General features: G+C 38.1%; 1 protein-coding gene across 1 annotated transcript in view; it reads left to right on the top strand.

Annotated features, from left to right (window-relative positions):
* Positions 1–15,159, top strand: part of CRTC3 (CREB regulated transcription coactivator 3) — an 88,816-nt gene that overhangs the window by 51,034 nt on the left and 22,623 nt on the right. Inside the window, exons 4-8 of the mRNA XM_036735882.1 lie at positions 2,796–2,857; positions 3,931–3,993; positions 4,917–5,017; positions 12,696–12,731; positions 14,986–15,071. Of these exons, the coding sequence (XP_036591777.1) occupies positions 2,796–2,857; positions 3,931–3,993; positions 4,917–5,017; positions 12,696–12,731; positions 14,986–15,071 (348 nt within the window). The remainder of the gene's footprint in view (positions 1–2,795; positions 2,858–3,930; positions 3,994–4,916; positions 5,018–12,695; positions 12,732–14,985; positions 15,072–15,159) is intronic.

Raw genomic sequence — 15,159 nt, 5'->3', positions numbered from 1 at the left:
CCAAGTATTTTAAACTTTTTTTCTTACTCTTAATCTCTTCCAGAAGTTCTGGGTGAATTTTTGCCTGTGCTATGTTTTTCTTTGAGGCTTTTCTTGTGGGTATTTTGGAGTCATTTCGCTTTTCTATATTTGTGTCTTGAGCATCCCTGTCACCATAAAAGCTCCATATGATGGGGTTCTTTTTTTGTTTGCTCATTGTGTTCCAGTTTCCTTCCTAACTTCCAGCTTAATGTTAGGCTCAGGTACTGCGTACTTCTGGAGGTAAAATGTGGGCTGATCCTGTTGATGTTTTCTTGGGGTTACTAAGTGCTGTGTTAGACCAAGCTGGGGATCTGCAAGCTTGTGTTATTCCCAAAGGAGACTTATCTAGGACAGAGTCATATTTGCTGCCCACCAGTGGTTTGAGCTCTGCAAGTTTCTGACCTGAATTTGGGTCTGAGCAACAATAGACTGCTCCTGGAACTCAGCCCCTATCAGCTAATTTAACAGAGGAACTGTAGGCTCTCTTTTGATCTGGGATTTCTACCCTGATAGTTCCTTTGCAGCTTCAGGCTGGACTGGAGAGTGGACCTGAGACCTCCTACTCCTGTGGTCTAAGAGGTGTCTAAGCCACAGCACTGCTACTTGCTTTTAAATTTGTTCCTCTCTAGGTTTATTGCATAACTCTTTACTCTGGAGTCCAGTTGTAAATCTTTTAATAGTAACATCTGCCATTAGAAAAGACACAGCAGCTTTTTAAAGGTGTCTGAAGTGTGCCTCACGTTTGAAAGGTATATATGCAAAAACAGTAAGAATTTAATAGGACACCTCAGTTTGTAAAGCTCATGTTTACTTGAGTTACCTGATAATAATCTTGGCTTCCTTCTAGAAATAAAATTAGAGCAGAGGATACTATTTGGAGGACAGAAGTCTTTCATTTCCTGGGTATATAGAGATTATCTTGGCCTTTTTTATTTGAATTAGTAAAAAATAAACACATTTGTGGATCCCTTACTCTGTATAAGATAGCAGGTAGCCAGGTGGTGCATTGAATAGAACACTGGACCTTAAATCAGGAAAATGTGAGTTCAAATCTGGCCTCTCACCCTAGGTGTGTGACCCTGGACACAGGCTTCTGTTTTCAGTTACCTCATCTATAAAATTGGAGAAATAACAGCACCTACCACCTAGCTTTGTCGGGAAGATGAAATGAGATAATATTTGTGAAGCATTTTGCTAACCTTAAACCCTAAATGAGTCCTCATTAGCATCAGACCCTGTGCACACAGCCTTCTGGCTTGATAAGTAGGACTTGTTGGAACTCATGCTCCACCAGCTTAGGCTTTGAGAACCGAGGCTTGCCATGTCACTTAAGGTACCAGACTAGGAACAAAATGTATTATATCCAAAACAGTAAGAAGGAAAGAAATGGGAAAATTCTGTTACAGATTCCGTGGTAGCTTTATTTATAATAACAAATTACTGTAAACAACCCGTATGCTATAAAGTGAAATTTCTTTACATTGTAGAAAGAACATTGCGTTTGGCATTGCAGGACTTGAATTCAAAACCCACCTCAGAATTACGTAGTAAGTGGTAGAGGTTCATTGCTCTATAAAAAATAAATATCAGGAATATCAAAGAAATATGGAAAGAGTCATATGAATTGATGCACAGTGAAGAAAGCAGAATCAGACCAAGAATATACACACTAAGCTATAGCTATGTAAAAAAAAAAAAGCAACAAAACTTAAAATGCACAGAAAAAAAAAGAAACCAGAAGGTGACACAAGTAAATAGGATGTTTTTGTTACTATTATATTCAAGTTAATATATACTTTTAAAAATAAACTGTTAATAGTTTAGAGTTGATGGCTTTATCATAGGATCATAGGTCTAGAGCTGAACGTGACCTCATAGATACCCTCATTTTCCAGTTAATGAACATGAGATCTTGGAAGGTTAAATGCCTTGTCCTAAGTCGTACAGGTAATAACCATCAGAGGAAAGATTTGAACCCATTTCTTCTGATTTCAGGGCATTGATCTCAGTTTTTATTTTGTTTGTTTTTATGGCTAGTCATTTGATTTAGAAAAAAAAAATCTCTACACACACAAACCCATACACAAAAGCCAGGGTCGAGAACGAATAGGAAGAGAAGCTTTTACCAAATATCGAAGCCTCTGCTTTGATAAGAAATTTTGTATGTTAGTATATTTTTACTTATTAAAGCCCTGCAACAATGGTTCCTTGCCCGGTTATGCAACGTTATGGACTGTCTTCAGTTATACGAAAAAATGTTAATTTCCTTCCTTTCATTCTCCTCCCCCCAATTTTTTTGCACATACTAAATTTCTTTAAAGCACTGTACATATATATATAAAACTTTTGAGTTGGGAAAAGATGTCATAGAATCAAATTTACAACCCTCCAATGATGTCAGTCCTGTCATCTGCATAAGCTGAACTGCCTTGCCCTGAACCTCAACTGAAAGAGTTTTTTGTTTGGCTTTTTTTTTTTGCTTTTGTCAAGGCACAGTAAGAAATTCAAGAAGCTACAGGAAAACTAGGACTGGAGGCACATAGATGTAGAGAGAAGTCCCCTGACTGCTGAAGAGCAGTAAGGACAACAGGAGGCAGGAAAGCCTAGAGGGGGAAGGCAGAGAGGTGGCAATTCCTTCATAAACATTGTATCTGGCTGCTGGGTAACCCCAGTGCCTCCCCTTGTGCTCTTGCTGTTGCAGGCTGTGGGTTTCCCCTGCATTTCCTTCACTCACAGTTCCACTTTGATAGCATTTCCTTCACTCACAGTTCCACTTTGACAGCATTTCTTATGGAGCCGGTTACCCTGCCCAGCCTGGGGATGAGAGTTGGACAAGGTAAGCAAGACGCATTTTTAAAGCTGGGGTGGCATAGGGTATTCGCTCCCATATTGTCCTTTTGGAATGATACATATTTCTAGTAAAAGTCTAGAGATTTTTGTTGTTACAAAACTGTTTTGGAGGGAACAGTGTTGAACAGGGTGTGTCTAGTCCTGTGACTTCATCATCTTTGGGAACTCCAGAGGAACAATTTCAGACAGCTGCTATGTTTATTGAATTTTTCTTGGGCAACCATAGGGCTGTAAATCCTTATGGTATAAAGAGATCTGGAGCCATGGACTTAAAATCCAATCCTATGAAGTGTAAGTAGTTCATAATTATTTTGTAGCTCTGTTGCTGAAAAAGGAATAGTTTAAGTTGTCTTCCCCAGGAAGCCCAACAAGCATAATGATGAGAAGCCCCAGAAAGGCTGCCTTAGGAAGGTCAGCCTAGGGGCTCTCTGAGGCATATTTCAGTCAGTCAGCAAACATCACCACAATGTAGTAGGCACTGGGCCAGGTGCTAAGGGGACAGATACGAAGGAAGACAATCCAGGCCTCAAGGGGTTCACATTTCTTTGTACAGATAAGCTTATATCAAGTGAGGATGCCTCATGCTTTCCAGCTGAACTTGTCCTCCTTCTGTGAGCTATTGCCACTATATGGGTCTACTGTCCTCCATTACTTGATCCTTTTAATGAGGCCCTTTGCATTCAAATAGCCAAGAATTGTTTTTGTAAAATTAGGGCATAAAAGCAAGTGGTAGTTTATGCCTTTGGGCTAAGATCCACTTTTCATTTTTGGTCTCTGGTTGGTCATTAAACATAGAAAGCTGTCATTCGTTTTTGGAGAATTCCTTCAAAAGAAAGATGCTTATTACCTTTATTTTAATGTACCAATTTATCATATAGAGCCACTGGTTTAGTTCTTCATTTTACAAATGGAGGAACTGAGAATCAGAAAAAGTCCTCTGAAGTCTGGCTCTTCTAAGGTTCCAGGGAGTGTAACCCAGGTCAGTAGGGTGCTTCCTACTACACTGTCTCTCATATGATTGAGCATCTCTTCACTTCTTGCTTCTTTTGATTTTCAAAGGCAGCAGCCTCCTTGGAAGGAAGAGAAGCAGCCCGGATTCAGGCTGACATCTGCACTTAACAGGTAAAGTATTTCTTTCCCACTAAATCCTTATTATGGAAAAATGACTGCAACAGGAAAAGCTAATTCAGATGGGCTATCTTTGTGCTCTTTATGTATGATGTAATTGCTAGGACATTCTTTCACTCCTGTTAAAGTTTTATTTTTTTCATGAATACTACTGTTCACTTACTTGACTGATAGGGCAAAGGATGTCAGATTTGCACCAGTGGGTCTCAGCATGAAACATGGCCCAGACAGAGATGAGGCCAAATCAGCGGGAGCCTAGACTGGTCTGGAGAGATGAATTTAGGATGAAGCTCAGGCCTCCAGTATTCTGGAGTCAAAGCAACACATGACAGATATGGTGAGGATTGTCTTCAAGAATGATGGAAATGGGCTATTAATGTTCTGCTTGAGAATAAATAATCTCAAATGGGGAGAGTCTAGTTCTGAGAACGGAATAGTCAGTGCTTTATGGGCTAGAGAAGACTAGGAAGGAGTCATAGCACTAGGCCTTATGTTGGCTAGTCCTAGGGAGCTGACAGAGATTCGTGAAGCATCCAGACACATTCCTGAGTTCCTCCTCAATGAAGGAGGCAGGTTGGCTTTTCAGTCATCAAAGCAAACTTCTCAAAGCTCACATTACAAAATTGGAGAGCATTTGAACCTCCTTTTTAAACTGTTGGGGAATCTTATAGAAGGAGGGTATTTCAGGGTAGTAGATCTTTTCCCAGATCAACTATAGAGAACTGGAGCTGCCTGTAGTGTACAAATAAAATCTATAGAAGGAAATGAAACCTTCATTCCTTTGCTTCTGGTTTTTCATGCTTGCTGGTGAATGCTGCTTATTTCTACAAAGGAGAGAGTAAGGCCATGTTGCCCAAGGGTTTTTGATCCTGAGATTCACAATCCATCTCCCCCCTCCCCCGATCCCCCTCTCTTAGGACCAATTCAGACTCTGCTCTTCATACCAGCGCCTTAAGCACCAAGCCACAGGACCCCTATGGAGAAGGTGACCAGTCTTCCTGGCCTGCCCAGTGCATGGGTAAGATAGGGCACCAATAATAGTAGTGTCCTCTTTTTTGGTCCATTGGATTTTGAGAATGATTCTTCTTATGTGAGAGAGAAGATAAAGGCAAAAGGTATTAAAGACATTAGCTAATTTAGCCAGCTTTCCATAAAAATCTTAAGGTAGATGAAAGGTTTGTATGTTCTCAGTGTATCTTGGGTAGAGTTTATAATACTTATATACTATTCCTGATTACACTGGAACTAGGAATATTTTAACATGCTCTCTAATTTCTTAAGTGCTCACTAAGTATTGACATACACATGCTATGTGTGATACCAGGCAGAATTGTAAAGAAGGGCTTCCATTTCCACCTGTCAGGAGCTTATAACATGTAATAGTCCCAAATGATATGTACTTGTGGAATCCTGCTAATTAGCAGATTGATTTACATGCCTAACATTAGAAAAATAATAAAAACCTTTAGGACTTTGAGGTTTGAGTTGAAAACAAAATTCTTCCAACTGTGAACTAATTCTTTCTTTGTCTGCTTTTAAAAGTTAAAAGTTCTAACTAGTTCTCACAATGACTCTTTCTGGTGTGGACTAATTAATTAATTTTTAAAAAGAAAATTTATTGAGTGCTTGCTATGTGCCAAGCATTGTGCTAAGCACTGGGGATACGATTACAAAAAAGCAAGATGGTCTTTGCTCTCAAGGAGCTCACACTCTTAATTGGGAGAGACAACACTTAAAGTTTGGCTGCAGGCAGGTGGAGAGGTCGTAAGGGTGTAGTGGTGGGGTAGATGGTTATTTAAGTTGTGAAGATGGCAGTTTTAGGGAACAGCTGGGCACATGGGAAGGCCTGGTCTTCCTCCATCTCATCAGAAGAAATGGAGCAGTTGACCTCCATTCCATTCAAACCTAATGAGCAGTCATGGAGCCCAGGCAAGGGAGGAGGCAAGGGGGCAGAGTGCCTCTGGTGGAGGTATTCTTCCTGCCCGACCATCCTGGGTGGGGTCTGAAATATCTCAGGCCAGGGGATGGAGGAAGGCAAGAGGAATAAGGCACTCCTCCTCCCTTGTGGCAGCTCTTCCTGTTCAGCTGTCAGGTAGGCCTTGAGTAAGTATGAGTTGAACACATGAGTGAAGGAATGTCTCTAATTTGTAATAATCATAACAAACAAATTTATGCTTCTCTTAGTGATAGCTGTCTTTCAGAGTATAATAGGTCTTAGAATTGAGGCCTACTGCGGATGGGTTTGTTTCCACATATATAAATCCATGAGGGCAAAGTTAGGTTGATTGTATTGGAGTTTCTAAGAGAGGCTTTGTAGCACATTGTGGGGTGTGAGGGGGAGTGTTGAGAAACAGATGAGAGGAAGTAGATGTGTAAGGGGACCTAGGGGAATAGAATCACAAAGAGAAGAGGCTATTGCGTATCACTGAGGGAATGCAGAATTAGTGAGTAGTTTACTTAGTCTCAGCTGAACCTAAAACTGAAGCAGATTGACAGTGCCCTAACAGCCAGAATAAGGACTTTAATTCCTATTCTAATCAGTTCTAATGGCTCTTTCTTGTCTGATGCAGAAAATTTTGGGTTTTCTAAAAGGAAACGAAGGATGAAGTGAGAGCAGGAGAATCAGTGGGAACATGAATAGGGAGAACGTTTCTGAACATTAGAAACAAAGAAGGGAAGAAAAAAGTAGCAAAAAAAAAAAGTGGTCAAATGAGGATGATAAAGGCGAGTAACTTTAATAAGTAGGAAGGAATAAGAATTACCGAGGTGTAGAAGAATCCAGACGTCAAACTGATTAGACAGATCAATGAAGGATTACAATCGAGTGATTTAAGCAGGTCTACTTTGTTTATTTTTCCTTAAATCATCAATTATATGTTGTTAGCCTTCTAAATTTGCAAGGGCAAAAAAGGTAGTCTGTACTGTATACCATGAGCATGACCGCTGCCTGTCTGCTTTTCTGCATGAAATAATGTTTCCTTGCAGTTAAACCATAAATCAAAAATGCATCCAAATATGGATTTGTATTTACATGGGAAAGCTATTTATGTTTGAAAAATTCAAGTCTCCAAGGATGAGAATTATTTCTGGAGACTCAGATTTGCTTCTAGGAGCTATTTTAAACGGTTTCATGTATTTTCCCCCTGTAGTTCATTAAAGCTTCTCATTTTCCTTCCTTTGGAATTTAAAAATATCAACTAGCTTTGCAAAAAAAAAAGGTATTTCTAATCATAGATTTTACCAAATAAGGTAAAAATGAAAAAAAGATGATGGGAAAGCGTAACTTAAGTCTTGGATTAAGTACTCTAGTAATGGTGACAACAGCTGTTCTTTCCCTGGGAATTTTTACTGAATACAGTGATTGCACCCTAGGGCTCCCTCTAATTTTCTTAGTTGTGACCAAATAACTATGTTGCGTGATCTATAAACTATGTAAGCTAAGGATAAGTGAAGGTAAGCTAATCTGATACATGTTTAATTGGACGCATAATTATGATTGTGCTCTGTGATAATGACACATTAATACTAGTTTACAGAAATGACTGTAATTGCTTACGCTGTTACTTTGTTACAATCAAACCATCCCTGCACTTTTCCTCTTCTTGTTTTTAATTTCCCAGTCTGTATAAATGGTGGCAGTGCCAAAATTTGCCCACACCATGTACAGTTTAATTCTTCTCTCTCTTTCTCTTCCCCCTCTCCCTCCTCCCCTCCCTCTACCTCTTCTTCTCCTTCTCCCTGTCTCTCCCCCTCTCCCTCTCCCCCTCTCCCTTCCTCCCTCTCTCTCCTCTTCTCTTCTCCTACCACCCCCCCCCCCACACCATCTGGATCCAAGTTTCAAGTTACTACCCTTTGCCCGTGACTAAGACTCCCAAAGTTTTCCATCTGCTACCAGTCATCTACCACCACCCATAGAGAATGGAGGAAGTATCTGGCTCAGGGTTTGGGCTTACACTGTATTCAGGGTTCCAGCTAGAAAAAGGCAATGACACCCTTCCTCCCACTTCTGCCAGCTTTAGGGACCAAAACTGGCTAGATTTGTAGCTACTTTTCTAGTTAGTGGAATGGGAGAGGTCTCATGGATTTCATGATAAACTAAAAAGAACTCAAGTTGATGTGATGTATAAGATTCCCCTTGATGGAGCACAAATTAGAGATCCAGCTTAAAATGCAAGGAACCATAGTGAATGATACTTTTTCAATCATCATTAAACATTTATCGTGCACTTAATATGTACGAGGCACTGTGGGATACAGATACACAAAAAGTAAGACAATCCCTGCCTTCAGGGATCCCACAATCCAGTTGAGGAAGACAACACCAAAAGGGGGTTAAATGCAGAGGGTTGGAGGGAGGAGGTACTTGACTTGGGGACATGGTGAGCGAGTCCCAAAGCCAGTGCAGCTAGGTGAGCAATGAGATGTCTGAGCTGAGCTCTCTCCATAAAGGACCATCCCATCAAAGAGGCTGAGGGTGGTGATAAAGTAGAGTCCCAAGTTTGGTGAGATTTTGTAGCATGCCAAGGTTATCCCAAGAATGAGATGCCTGAGGTGCAAGAGAAATCCCAAATTAGTGCAGCCAGTTGAGGAATGAAGAAACCTCACAGTAACATGAAAGTGACTGATAATAAATATTTGAGATGATATTTGTAAAAAAAAAATGCTTAGTACAATGCCTGGCATATATAGTAGGCACTATATAAATGTTTATTCCTCCCTTCCCTGATGTGCAGAAAGGAGACTAGGCCTAAAAAATGTGGAGAAGGGGCACCATCAGTAAGGATACTGAATTATAATTTCCCTATATTTCATCTGTATTCAAATGATGAGCAAATAAGGTGAAATAGAGGGAAAATGTGAAGTTCTACCTTAGGTTAAAAAATCAGCCGCATAAATAAGTACATTATGTGAGAAGTTTGGTAAGACAGCCGTTTAGGTGAAAAAGATCTTGGAGTTTTAGAGGCTTTACAGGTTCAATTTTACTCTACAGTGTGGTTTAACAGTCAAAATTTCTAATGCAATCTTAAGCTGCATTAGTAATAATTAATATTATAATAGCTAGCGTAATGTAGCACTTTCAGGTTTGCAACATGCTTTACAAATATCTCATTTGATCCTTATAACAACCCCGCTATTAATAGCTCCATTTCACAGATGAGGAAACTGAGACAGAGAAGTGAAGTGACTTACCCAGGATCAGACAGCTAGGTGGTAAGAACATAAGATCCAAGGGATTCAATATGAGATTCAATAATACCAGTTTGTTTTTCCTCATAGAACACACACAATAAGCATGAAATAGGTGTATAGACTTTTGAATTACTCAAAGAAAATGAAACTTTCAGAAGAGTGTTTCAGGCATCCAAGAGCCTCAGCAGAAAATTTAATTAAGGTAATAAATGAATAAGTTAATAAATGATAAAAAGGTTATGAAGGTAAAGAACTTTTAGCAGGGTGTTAAGGTAGAAGATAAATCCACAAAAAAAATCATCTGCATTTTTATATATCACTAACAAACCAGAAGACAATTTTTTAGAGAAAACACCACTTAAAATACCAAGAAAATACATAAAATAGTTTGGACTTTAATCTATGAAAATGTAGGTGAATATGTATAAAAGAAACTTCAAAACAAATTTGACAAAAATAAAGGAAGAAATAAACATTTGAAGGACTATCCACTAATAAATAGGCTGTTAGAATATTTTAAACATCAGTGCTTCACAGATTACTATGTAGATTCTGTGTAATACCAGTCAAAATAGAAATAAACTTTTTTTCATAGAACTAGATACAATAATAAACATTGGTATGGAATAACAAGTAGGCAAGAATGTCAAAGGAAAATGCAAAAAAGATGAAATAAGACTTAACTGATCAGATTTCAAATTATGCTATAGAGTAGTCATAAAAAATCTGGTATTAAAATTTTTAAAAATAGGAAAACAGATCAGTGGAATAAAATAAAGAACTTAGTAATAGAATGCAAAAATACATATGTTAAACAAATGTAAGAAATTATTTAGGAGAAAATAGATTTGATTATATGAAAATATATAGTTTATGTGAAAAGAGGCAACATATCCACCATGCAAAGTAAAGAAACAGACTGAGAAAACAATCTCTAATATTAACTAAATCTGATAAAAATCTGATGTCTATAATCTTTAAGGAACTGAGTCAAATTTGTAAGAGTAATAACAGTTCTGTAGTTGATGTTAAAGAATTAGAAAATTCTTGAAATATAATTCAATAATCACTGAAAAATTCTTTAAATTCTCTGATTATTAGAGAAATGCAAATCAAAACAACTTTGATTTACTGCATCAACTTGTCAGAGGTAGTTAAAAACTATAAAATACTTTGTAGTTTAATAGGTTAGTCTCTAGGGTAACAGGCACTGTTAAATTATTGGTGAGTCTGTGAATTGGTGGGATCTTCTTAAAGAAAAACCTGGTATCATATAATGAGCATTATCAAACTATCATTTTCTTTGACCCAAGGACTTCCACTCTTAGAACTGTATTATGAAGGTAATATTATTTTGGAAGTTTTGTTGATAACTTTTATTTTTATATCGTAGTGCTTTCTAAGTATATTCCTCCCACTTCCCAATGAACCTTCCATTCTAAAAGAGTTTTAAAAAGAAAGAAAAAACAATAACAATAGATCAAAACTAACAACCCACTGATTATATGTGATGGCCTACGTAGCCCAGTTCTTCACTTGTCCGTGAAAGAAGAGAGGCCTGTTTTCTCCTTTCTTCTCTGGGACCAAGCTTGGTCATTATAATTACATGATGTTCATCATTGTGTTACCATTCTTTCCATTTCCATTGTCGTAGTCGTATATTTTGTTGCTTACTTCATTCTTTCTCTGAATTCTTCATATGTGTTGTTTCTTAAAGCACATAGTGATATTTCTTTCTTGTACCATTAAATTCATATACCACAATTTGTTTAATCGTTCCCCAGTTTGTGGATATATATCTGCTTTTTTCCTTTTCTTTGTTACCACAAACAATTCTTCTATAAGTATCTAGGTAAATATGAAACTTTTTTTATGTCTTTGACCATCTTAAGATAAAGCTAAGGTGGTCAAAGACATAAAAAAGTTTCATATTTACCTAGAAGTGGTACATATTGATTAAAGGGTAAGGCCCTTTTATGAGGTTTTTATAATATAATTCCAAATTGCTTTCCAGAATCGTTGGACCAGTTCATCATTCCACCAGTAGCATGTTAGTGTGCATGTATTTCTGCAGCCCTTTCAAAATAGACTATTACTGACTTTTTAATAGTGATTTGCAGTAACCTTTCATGTGATTATTAACACCTGCATTGCTTCTCTTTAACTTTTTATTCATATCCTTTGGCATAGCTATTAGAGAATGGCTCTTGGTCTTAGATATTTGTGATATTTTTCTAAGTATTTTGGTTAACAGTGCCTGGCACACAGTAGGTGCCTAACAAATACTTGTTGATAGATAACTACCAGAGCCTTGCCAGTAATATTTGATGCACAGATTTTCCTCCCATTTGACAAGTTCTCTTCTTATCCTAGCTGTATTGATTTATTTGTGCACATGTTTTCAATTTTATGTTATTAAAATTGTCAATTTATCTTTTGTGATTGCATCTTTTCCTCATTTGGTTAAGAATTCTTTCCCTAGCCATGGTCATTAAGGGTACTGTCCTCCATTTTCCTGTTTTTTTAAGAGTGAACATTTTATATTTATCAAGTAACTATTTGGAACTCAGCTGTGGTAAATGGTGTAAAATGTTGATCTGAACCTCCCCTTTTTTGGCCTTTATTCTCTCCTGTTCCTATTTAAAAAAAATATTTCCCTTAGTTACTGATTTTGTGAGTATTTTATTCAAAATAAAAAGTCCTCTCTGTGCAAAAGTGCTTCTAGTGTTTCCATTTGTAATAGTGAAGAATTAAAAATGATGGGGGCGTGTGTATGTGTCCATCCAGCAGTTGGAGAATGGCTTAATAAATGTGATTTATTAATGATATTCCTAAATAATCAAATAATACAAATATTAAAAATATTTTAAAATTTAAAGAAGTCTTTCACCAAATAATAGAGAAAGCAGAGTTAGAAGAGTGACATATTGACTAAGGCCATATAAAAACAGCAAGAACATTTTATAAGTACACAACTTGAAAAGAGAGTAAGGGAACATTGAGCAAACGTATTGTTACTCTTATTTGTTAAATTCAAGAATCGTTGATTACGTGCCTACTATGTGCCAAGTAGATGGAGTAGACATATTAAAAATCTAAATAGATTTGGGTTTAAGATTTTATTTGGGGTTATATTCCTCATTTTTGTTTGTTTTAAAATGATTTGTATTTGTTGATGTTATCCTTGTTTCTTATACAAAATTTTTTAGTGTTCCAACCTGTCCTTCTACACTTCTAAGACCCCAATAGGTATTCTCAGACATTATGAAAAATAATTTCACTTATAGCAAAATGTCACACCAAAACAACTTTCAAGGATATGAGAAATAGGTAATAATCAGAATTTAGTCCAAATAACCATTTTTAGTTTTTACCTAAAAATCACTCTTCATTTTGGAGGTCAAGTGCCCTTAGCATAAGTACCTGAAATTGAAGAGATTGCTAACATGTGAATGAAGAAAAATATAAATCCTTCACAGTACTGTTTCTCTTTTCTGTTCTAACAGGTTTCTGTGATGGTGAGAATGATGGATTTGGAGAAGGTATGATTAGTTATCATTCACTTCACCGTTTTTTGTCACATCAACTGAGAATGATATATTGGCACTTACTTACCAATCCTGAACGGACCCCTCTCTCATCCTAAGTCTCATCATAGAGTATACTGTTTCCAGTAGCTGCTTAGAATTGTGCTTGTGGCTGAACACCCTCCTTTACTGAAACCAGCCCCTTATCAGAATTAAGAATTGAAATTTGTGATTAGGCTGCACATGTATTTGGTAAACATTTGCAAAAGTGTCCTTAAATCTACCAGTCCCTACCGATATTAGTAATTGATATTCCTTCCTTTAATTCTACTCAAGGTTCTCCTGTTCTGTCAGTTAATAAGTGTTTAAGTGCCCACTGTGTGCCACGCTAAGCACTGAGGATACAAAGAAAGGCAGAAACTGCTCCTGCCCTCAGGGAGCTCACGGTCTTATGAGGGAGGCAAACTGCAAACAACTATGTCCAAACAAAATCTAGACAGAATAAATCAGAGATAGCATTAGAGGAAAGGCACTGACAGTGGAGCAGACCAGGAAAAACGTGCAGAAGGTGAGAATTTGGTTGAGACTCAAAGGAGGCCAGGGAAACTGGGAGGCAGAGACAAGGAGGGAAAGAATTCCAGGCTTAAGGGCCAACCAGTAAAAATACACAGTTGGGGACAGAGTATCTTATCTGATGAACAGCAAGGAGGCCAATGTCCTCGCATCAGAGTCCTTGGGGGTGAGTCAGGTGTAGGAAGACTGGGAAGGTCAAAGAGGGCCAGGTTATAAAAGGCTTTGGAAAACAAACTGAGGGCTTTGTATTTGATCCTAGATGGGATAGGAAGCCATTGGAGTTGATTGAATATGGGGAGGAGACTTGTTAGGAAGAAATCAGTTTGTCAGCTAGAGGATGGACTGGAATGAGGAAAGCCTTGAGGCAGGGATACCAACCTGCAGCCTGTTTGAGCAGCCCAGGTGTGAGGTGATGAGGGCCTGTATTGGGGTGGGGCAGTGTCAGAGAAAGGGGATGTTACAAGGTAAAATGGATTGGATATGGGGGGGGTGGGGGGGGTAGGAGTGAGGAGTTGAGGATAACACCTAGCTTATGAGCTTGGGTGACTGGGAGGGTGGTGGCATCCTCAACAGCATGAATTCAGTTTTAGACATGTTGAATTTAAAGATGTCTATGGGATATCCAGTTCAAGATATCCAATAAGTAGTTAAGAGATGGGAGACTGGAAATCACAGCATGATTAGGGCTAAATAATTAGATTTTAGAATCATCACCATAGAAGTGAAAATTAAATCCATAGGAACTGATGAGATCACCAAGTGAAATAGTATAGAGGGAGAAGAGAAGAGAAGAGGGTCCAAGACAGAGCCCTGAGGGATACCCACAGTTAGTGGGTGTGAGTCGGAGGAAGATCCAGCAAAGAAAACTGAGAATAGTAGTTGGACAAGTGGGAGAAAAGAGCCTGTCAAGGAGAAAAGAGTGTCAGAAGTTGCAGAGAAGTCAAAGAAGATTGAGAAAAGATCATTCTATTTGGCAATTAAGATATCATTGGTAAGTCGAGAGATGAGGTCAAAAGCCAGACCATAAAGAGTTGCATCTCTTTTACCAGAATGCAGCACAATTTGGAATTTGCGTGGACTAGTCTATCAATACATTCAATTCAGTGTATACTCACTGAGCGCCTACCTTGTATAAAACACCATGGTAGTCACTGCCCTATCACAGTTAACAGCAGTGTTCAGGGGCCTAACCTCATGACTTATTCCAAAGATTCAACTCCATAATTCATAATAAAAATAAGTGATTTACCAAAGATTTTAGGGGTTCTTTATGGATTCAAAACAAAAAAGTGTCTGATTTCCTGATTTTAAAATTAATCACACAGTAATTTCACATCTATTATAGGCACCCTTAGAGAAATTTTAGAACCTTAAGATTATAGGAGTTTAAAGTATGAAGAAACCTACCCTAAAATGATACTTTATTTCAATAGTCGTTATGGAACTAAAAGAAAGACGTGTCATCTCATCATTTAAAATTTGCCAGGTGAAATTCATCTGATGTTTAGGATTCATCCCAGTAAAATAAGAATTGAACATTCCCTTGAAGCCTGACTCAAGAGATCTTAACCCAGTCATTTGCTTCACACTTTGGTGCTCACTGCCCCAGAGTGATGGGCCGAGTGTGCATAGGTAATAGAAGAGGTGGAATGGCTTGTCTTCTGATCCAGCCAATGTTGTGTTTATGTTGCTTCAGTTATTCCTTTCCCCAGCCCCGTGAAAGAGGAGAATCTGCTGAACGTTCCCAAGCCACTGCCAAAACAACTGTGGGAGGCCAAGAAGGTGGGTGAGCCATAGGGAGCCTTGGGGCTTTCTGTGGCTAAGTACGTATGGTGTGGGAGACTTGTTGGTCCTGTGCGGGTTGTTCCCA

Source organism: Trichosurus vulpecula, chromosome 8 (assembly GCF_011100635.1).
Source record: "Trichosurus vulpecula isolate mTriVul1 chromosome 8, mTriVul1.pri, whole genome shotgun sequence".
Taxonomy (NCBI): Eukaryota; Metazoa; Chordata; class Mammalia; order Diprotodontia; family Phalangeridae; genus Trichosurus; species Trichosurus vulpecula.
This window is presented reverse-complemented; position numbering and strand designations above follow the sequence as displayed.